This window comes from Coturnix japonica, chromosome 8 (assembly GCF_001577835.2).
Source record: "Coturnix japonica isolate 7356 chromosome 8, Coturnix japonica 2.1, whole genome shotgun sequence".
Lineage (NCBI taxonomy): Eukaryota > Metazoa > Chordata > Aves > Galliformes > Phasianidae > Coturnix > Coturnix japonica.
The window spans coordinates 24,504,175-24,512,467 of NC_029523.1; the positions used below are offsets into that span (position 1 = coordinate 24,504,175).

The 8,293-nt window shown below is 38.0% G+C and overlaps 1 protein-coding gene across 16 annotated transcripts in view; it reads left to right on the forward strand.

Annotated features, from left to right (window-relative positions):
* NFIA (nuclear factor I A) overlaps positions 1–8,293 on the forward strand; it is a 237,751-nt gene that overhangs the window by 228,187 nt on the left and 1,271 nt on the right. For 10 of the 16 annotated variants that reach the window (XM_015870732.2, XM_015870737.2, XM_015870740.2 and 7 more), the window contains one exon: positions 1,749–1,983. In XM_015870732.2, coding sequence (XP_015726218.1) covers positions 1,749–1,766 — 18 coding nt within the window. In that variant the 3' untranslated portion in view covers positions 1,767–1,983. Of the gene's footprint in view, positions 1–1,748 lie in introns of all 16 variants that reach the window. The other 6 variants (XM_032446323.1, XM_015870733.2, XM_032446322.1 and 3 more) reach the window with 2 other exon arrangements.

The window sequence follows — 8,293 nt, forward strand, 5'->3', positions numbered from 1 at the left end:
TTTTGAAACACGTTGTGGAGTCAGGGGGACCCGTGAGGCCAGCGCAGCTCCTGCTGCCGTCACCCGGCGGCCGAGCCATGTGGCCAGGTCAGCAGCAACAGGAGCCAATTGGACATCTGTGATATAGATTTGAATGGTTGGCTCTGAATTTTAACCCCTTTACTGCCTTCTGGGGCCTTCCCGCGGCTCCTGGCCTGGCCCAAGACTGTCACGCTCAAGTGCCGATCAGGAGAGGCACTCCCTTCAAATTGGGTATTGCTGGTGGCCCCCAGCACCGGCCAGCCCGGAGCAGGGAGCAGGACTTGGCACCACCTCATAACTCCTGCAGGAACTTCACTCTGTTTATGAACTTTACATATGAGAACTATTTCGCTTAATTACAGCCTGCTTAAGTCTAAATAGAAAATCTGTAGGCAATAGATGGAGGCGATATGAGAATGGCGTGTTTGTGTTCAGAAGGGTGAGCAAAGGAAGAGTTCCTTAATGAGGTGTATTGGATGCGGGACAACTTCTGCGACCGTGCTATTTATTTTACCAGTTCCTACCTCCATGGCAAGACCACATAATCTCAAAGTATCACATGAAACTTGCCTCAGAGTCTTCTGTAAATGTTAATAAATCCTCCCTGGGTTGATTATACTATCAATCAAGACAGACACTGAAAAGGAACGGAGAAAAAAGTTGGTAAAACTTGTCGTCAGTTTGTACATGCACACAGGCGCACCTCATATATTACAGCAGCCAGAGGAGAACACGGGGTATCAGCAACAGCTCTCTAATACCTGGATCTCCCTGGCTGTATTATTTTACTTCAGCCTAAATAGCCGCTGCCTGTTGGTGTACTCCTGCAGCAATATGTCAGTGCCAAGTGGCATCCCCCTGCACGTCCCGGGCCTGACAGTGCCTGCATTCATCTGGGCTTGGCCTGCCCCAAGAGCTGAGCCGGGCTGCCCACCCTATGGCTCTGCTCTGGCCTGTGGTCCCACTGGTCCTCCCGTGGTATCCCACTCCCTGTGCTCCGGGTATCTGTGCTGGTGGGGTACAGACAGCACCGTGTGCTCTGCGGAGCAGGAATCCCAGGGAATTTCTTCCCTTTGGAAAGGATAAAGCGGGGAGGGGGGGGGGGACAAAGTTTCTTTCCCCAAAGAACAGCTATTAGTTGAAGTTCACCTTTTGTTTTCAAGCATGCGGATGCCCAGAGATATGGGATGTTTTCCTGATCCACTTTTCCCCAGATTTGTTTTATCCTCCCTTTTCTCTATCGATCCACTTTTCTCCCAAGAAAACAGCCCTGTTGTTGAGTTTCTGTGCATCTGTTCCAGTGAGACAGTTGAAGCAGGGCAGTATAAAGCAACAGATGCTTATGCTGGCACATGCCTAAATACCCAAGAAAACCCCGACTGCAGGGTGATAAATGGCACCAAGACGCGAATCTGTATCGCCTTTTCAGGGGATTAGACAAAAGTGAGCTGGAGGGATCTCCAAGCCATAATCTATTAAAAAGATTGATAACTTGTAACATGACATGACCCCCGCGTTCGTCTGTAGCTACGTCCAGCGATTGTCACTGGTAAAAAAATATATTGGTTCGTACAGTATTTTTAATTAAGCTTTGTAATTAGGTCGATTCGTCACAGCCTCAATTAGCCCCCCCCCCTTGGCGGCCGAGGATCGTGGCAGTGCGCGGAGCCCTTCCCGCAGCAGCCGGGCACGCGGTGGGGCTGACGTTCTCCTCTTCTCTCTTGCAGTCCTGGTACCTGGGATAAAAGTCTCCGCTTCCCACCACGCACCGGACAGACCACCTGACCCCTTCCCACCTCTGTAACACGGAAGCAGCAGCATCGCAGCGCAGCGACTTCACATCGACGGAAGGGGAGGCGAGCAGACACCGACAGCAAACTCGTACATGGAAATGGCAAATGTTATGGTTGAATGGCAAAGGCCGTAACTTTTTTCGAGATTTTTTTTTTTTTTTTTTTTTTTAAGAACAACTTAGGACTGTTGTAATTTCTCCTATGGTGCTGGAAATGGTTGGGCTTCATAACTTTTGAGGTGTTTCATTGGTAGTGTAAGCGTTAGGTGACACTGAGTAGAACTAGCCTCTGCTGCTGCTTACCAACTCGCTGTTGTAACACACTTTCCATATGGAGCCTAACTGTTTGACAGTATCCTCATCGATTTTTTTTCCCATACAGGTGTGAGACTTCTTGAGAAATCACGAAACACACTTAAACTATAACTTTTGTAGTAGCTGAATTCTGCAATATATAACTTACTGGACAGACATAGAGCATGTTTTCCTGTAACATATCGGAAAAAAAAAAAAAAGGAAAAAATGCAGGTTTTTTTGTTGTTGTTGTTGTTGTTGGGGGGGGGGTTGTTTTTTTTGTTGTTGTTGTTGGTTTTGTTGTTTTTTTTTTTTTACAGTCGGCACTTAGAAATGTAACACGAACCATAAGAGCATTGTCAGCAATTATTTTCCACTCGATTGCAGAGAGATTTGAAACATCGACCTACTACGAATTCACTTTAAAAAAAAAAGAGAAAAAGAAAAAAAAGAAAAAAAAAGAAACAAAAACAACCAAGTTTTGAAATGCTGCACTTACATTGAAAAAAAAAAAAACAAAAACAAAACAAAACAAAAAACAACACCATTTTCCAACAATTTTCAACAATTACACAAAAATTCACGCAGAAATGGGGAAGTTGGTCTGTTTTGACAGAAACTGACAGGAATCAATCAAAACAATCGAATTTTGAATTGAGTAAAGTGCAATTTCATTGGATAGCTAAATATCTTTGTAAGATAGAGATTGTTGAAAATTCTATTTTTGTTTTCCAAGTCCTTCCACCCCGGGACTCTAAATTATTGGGGTAAAAAACAGCCTTGCAAGAAAAAAAAAAAAAAAAAAAAAAAAAAAAAAAAAAAAGGGGGAGCTATTTTTTGCTTTTTATGTTTTTTATTGTTGGACTTGTATCCCTTTAAAACCTGAAGGAAAATTAAAAAAACAAAAAAAAAAAAACAAAAAAAACACAAAAAAAAAACAAACCACAAATCTAATGGTGCTTTTACCACAATATGTTAACTACATTAAATGCTAATTAATCATTTTCTGTTATCAAAGCACATAACTAAAATGAAATCATAATATCTGTTAATTTTATAAGCTGAAAGTCACTATAATGGATTATGCCAATTCTGACAAATTTTACGTGTTTCCGGCAATATAGGGTTGATCGGTTCTCAAACACCTTTGGGAATAATAAGAGAACGGTCCAGAAATTAAAACACCTTTGTGTCCCTGAACTGGTTCATTTTCTGGACTGCAAAGAAAACTATACAGAAACGAATGCTGATCGTACAAACTTCTGCCAGTTCAAAGCGAGGGCACTCGCGGAAGAAGAGAAAAAGAAAAAAAAAAGAAAGAAAAAAAAAAAGAAAGAAAGAAAGGAAAGATAGAAAGAAAGAAAGTTTGGACCCCAAACGTCCTGTATGTTATGTATAAAAAAAAAAAAGGAAAAAAAAAAGAAAAAAAAAAAAATGAGTGCAAGTGATTTTTTTCTATCAGACAGCGGAGCACCCCTTTGCTTCACATGCAACTTTAAGAAGGTTTCCTATACTATACATATATATACGTTCTGGTTGGCAAGTCCAGCTAATCAGAGAAAGTCTCTGCATGTTCTAGTGTTAGTAACTAATTTTTATATAGTTAATGTAGGGTAAAGTAGAGTGCATTAAGACACAATATTGTAATCCCTATTCCAGGCACTTGCCTTTAAACTATGTTTGTTCGACCCTTCAGAAGGGTTTCTACTACTGTCCTATACAATCAAGTAACTGAAATTTTTGGGAAGACACTTTGCTCCTCATCTTTTCCCTGAAACAATGTTTTGTTTTGTTTTCTTAATTTGCACGAAACAAACAAACAAACAAACAAAAATTCCATATCAATGTGCCTTGCCCTGGATAGCGATTATTTGTGGAATTGTTGCACATGTTCCTATATTGAAAGGGGTTTTTCCCTAGTCAAGCATTTGGAGACACTTTTTGTAAATGTGACTTTTATGTCAGCCATTGTCAGTTTCAACATCTAGAATTAAATAGGATGTTAGTTGTTCCGCAGATAGGAGTAGTGTTTATTGTCCTGTATGGTCAGTGGCAGTGCTATTCTGAGATCTGTAGATGCTAGAATTATCAGTATTTTTGGATGTTGCTGCATTTTACATTTTATTTGGAGTCTTCCTTTTCGTTTTGTTTTGGGGTTGTTTTTTTTTTTTTTGTTTGTTTTTTTTTTTTTTTTTTTTTTTTTTTTTTGTTTGTTTGTTTGGTTTTGTTGTTTGTTTGTTTTATTTTTCTCCCAGATATATGAAAATATGCAATACCTGCTTATATCACGTAGAAAAGCTTAGCAACGATTAATTTTTTCTTTTTTTTTTTTTTCTTTTATTTGACCAAAGTTGGTGCTGCACTCGACGCAGTGTGTTTTAGGTGTTTGTCTTTGTACTTTTGTGATTTTGAATGCACATGCAGGAAGGGCTCTTCTTAGAGAAGCAGTCAAACTGTGAAGCACTAAGCTGAACCCTGCTTCAAGCAATTTTTGTTTTACAACTGTTCCTTTCACAAGCAAGCCTTAAAAACAAAAAAAACAAAAAACAAAAAAAAAGAGAAAAAAAATACCTTCCTTTTTCTTCAGATCCCACACCCATTTTTATTAGCAGACTGCAATCAATCCACGTTCAATAAAAGTATATAATGCCCATTTTTATATGCACGTTTTTAAAACTTCCAAGTTCTGAAAATTGTTTACTGGTTATTCTCTATTTAAGGAAAAAAAAGAAAAAAAAAAAAAGGAAAAAAAAAAGAAAAAAAGAAGAAAAAAAATAAAATGTTTTGGATTTTCATATGTGTCTGATAAGTGGTTGAGTAGTCATTTTGCTCTATTGTATTGTGTGATTGTTAGTATATGGTATCACATCCTCTAGCCAGCATCCTTTGCCTTCCCTATAGCACTTAGCTGGGCATTACTTTATTAAGACATATGTGCACTAAAAAAAAAAAATAAAAAAATAAATAAAAAAATAGCAGCTTTCAGTGCTTCACAGTGAAGGGAAAAAAAGCCTAGACAAACATTTTGTCAGAACCTTGCTATGAGACAAGGTATTACCAGTAAATTGGTTGTACATACAATAAAATTGCACCCTTTTTTAAACAAAACAAACTAAGCAATAGTTTGGGCAGTTAGTTGTTTTTAGTGAGCATGTTGTAGTCATGGCTGCAAAGAGAGAGAATTCAACTGCCCACTCAGAAGAGATGTAATTTGTATGTTGTATAGTTTTATTGATTACACTGATTTATTCTACCCTATTTTATAATGCAGGACTTTTGTAATGTTGTTTAAATGAGGAAAAATTTCTGTCAAATTAGCTTAGTGGAATTTCTGATTGTTCGTTATAAAGGCAGCGTTCATAGAATTGCTTTTTTTTCTTTTTTTTTCTTTTTTTTGGCTTTTCTTTGGTTGTTTTTTTGCTATTTTTTTTTCCTTTGGGAACTGGATTTAAGTTAAAAACTTTCCCGTTTCCTTTTTTTTTTCTTTTTGTATGTATTTAAATACAGTTATTTTTCTTCTCTCAATGGTATAGCATATTCCTATGCTTGAGAAGTATAGGCTACTGAAGAACCATTGTAAATGGACATTACAGGTATGCTGTATTTTTGAAGGTATTTTGTCATATTAAGTTTGATGACGCTAAAGTTAGGGAATTCTGAGCAGAATGGCGAGAAAGAAAAAAAAAGGAAAGGAAAGGAAAGGAAAGGAAAGAAAAGAAAAGAAAAAGAAAAAAAGAAATGTTTTAAAGGCTTTAAAACATGAGTGAGGTGGTCAGGGGCGCTGGCCCATTGGGGCTGGAGCGCGATCCCTGCGTAGCCCCCTTTTTGCTCAGCCCACTGCAGAGCCACCATGCAGGTGCAGAGGCCATGTGCGGGTGGCCCCTCAGTCCCGGGGGGACCATCCATGGGCTCTGGGACACGCGAACAACTTTTTTCCCTTACTCCCCCCTCCCCAGCTCCCCTCTCAGTCCCCACCTCCCCTCTCCCGTCTCCTTCCCTGCAGAAGTTGTCAGACGCACAAATCCTCTGCCCTGCATTCACCCACCCACCCGCCCTTCCAAACTGAAAGACCTAGAAATTGCTTAGCGCGAATTGACTTTGCCAGTTAATTCCTTTCTTTTTCTTTTCTTTTTTTTTTTTTTTTTTTTTTTTTTTTTTTTTTTTTTTTAACCCTCTTTTTGAACTAGGGCACTTGCTTTTATCATGCCGCACACCCCAGCGATGCCATTATTTATTCCTTTTCCTTTCTTAATGAAACCGTACGGGCTTCAAGTTAGGCAGCCATGGTACACTTTGTCTCTGCTGTGATCCCCCTAAGTAGGGTTGCAGGGGAAGGAACCACCAAGTTCTCTGACTCCACAGTATTCAGTCAGCCCACAGGAATATGCAAAATCCCTCTAGCGTTGTTTGTTGGGTTTTTTTCTTTATCTATTTCTCTTTGTTCCATATACTTGCAGCTTTGTAGTAACAGTGTTATGAGATAATTACTGTACAAAAATACGAGAAAACCCAGATGCATAGCCTAAAACAGGTGTGGTTTTTTGGTTTTTTTTTTTTGTTTTGTTGTTTTTTGTTGTTTTGTTTTTTTTCCTTGTGGTGAATGATTATCATTTTTCTTTTTAAGAGTGTCCATTTAATATCGTACTTCTTTGCATCGTGTCTCTGGAAATATCTTTCTTTTTTTTTTCCTTTTTTTTTTTTTTTTTTTTTTTTTTTTGGTAGAAGGCCTCCATCGAACAAAATTAAAACCATAACCGGCATGACAATGTAAGGAGAGCTTCAATGGCACCTAAACAATAACCAAACAACAAAACCAACCTCATGAGGTCTGTCGGAGGCAGGTCTTGTGAAGTTAACACTGCCTGCTAGGCAGGATTTTCATTAAATCAAGCTTACAATGCCAATTTTGTCTTGAAGTCAATGCATGTATTACTGTTTGACAGTAAACCCAGCTATGCCATCATCAAGTCCAAGGCTGCGCAATAGTCTAATTAGTATCGAGTACATTTTCCTTTTATTTTTTCCAATAAAAAAGCAGTGGGATGAAAATTGCTTTGATATATAGCAGGTAACATTGAAGCTATTCCATAGCACTTAACTGTAGTGAATACTGTGTCACCAATTCTGAAATCAATTTAATGTTTAATGCAAATCCATTACATGGTGCTATTACAGGCTGGCAAAATGATTTACAAAAATGTGACAACTTGGGCTCAATTCACTCTGCTTTCCAACAATGTAAATGCATAGCAGTGTTTATCTGCATGGAAACTATGCACTAATCTATCTGAAAAAAAAAAAAAAAAAAAGAAAAAAAAAAGAAAAAAAAAGAAAATATATCGACTTTGGTATCTACTTTCCGTTTACTTCGATCCTTGCCTTTTTGGTCATTGTTATAATGCCAGCTTTAGGACAGAAAGAATTATAAGAAAACCAGCATAATACCTGATATATTAAAATGTAGTGCCTGTGAAATCTGTATTATATTGCTCTTCTGAAGTAAGATTTTTCTACACCGGTAGCCTTCGCTGTCTGTCAGAACCTTCTGATATAGGTGATGTAAAATAACCGTACAATATTAATGCATGCTATTCCATAATGCTTAGTAGCTGTATGAATATTACTCAAAGTTATGTTAGTCTTTTTTTCTGACTCGGTTCTTGTCAGATAGGTTTAAAGATATTTCACTGAGAACGCAAATTCTGTCTTTTCTTGATTTGGGGTGTTTTCAGTATTTTGGAGGTATACATTTACTTAAATTCAGTATTACTTGTGTATTGGGTTGGTTTTTTTTTTCTTTTTTTTTCCTTTTTTTTTTCTTTTTTTTTTTCTTTTTTTTTTTTTTTTTTTTTTCCTTTTTTTTTTTTTTTTTTTTCTTTTTTTCTTTTCTTTTTTTTTTCCTAGAGGGCAGGACATGGTGTTTGAGACCAGAAATAATCCGTGCCTGGTAAGATTTTCGTCTCAAAAAGCTACCCTAAGAATCGCAGAGCGTGCTCTGAAGAACATCCCATAAAGTTCAAATGGAAGGGACGGTCCTTTAACCCCACAGACGAGATGGAGCTCATCTCGCGGGTGATTTCTTAATGGGCAGCGGTTAACCAGGTACCCATGCTTGACCCTTCTTCACACCAGACTTCCTCATATAGATTAAAAACCCTTAAAAAAAAAAAAAGAAAAAAAAAAAAA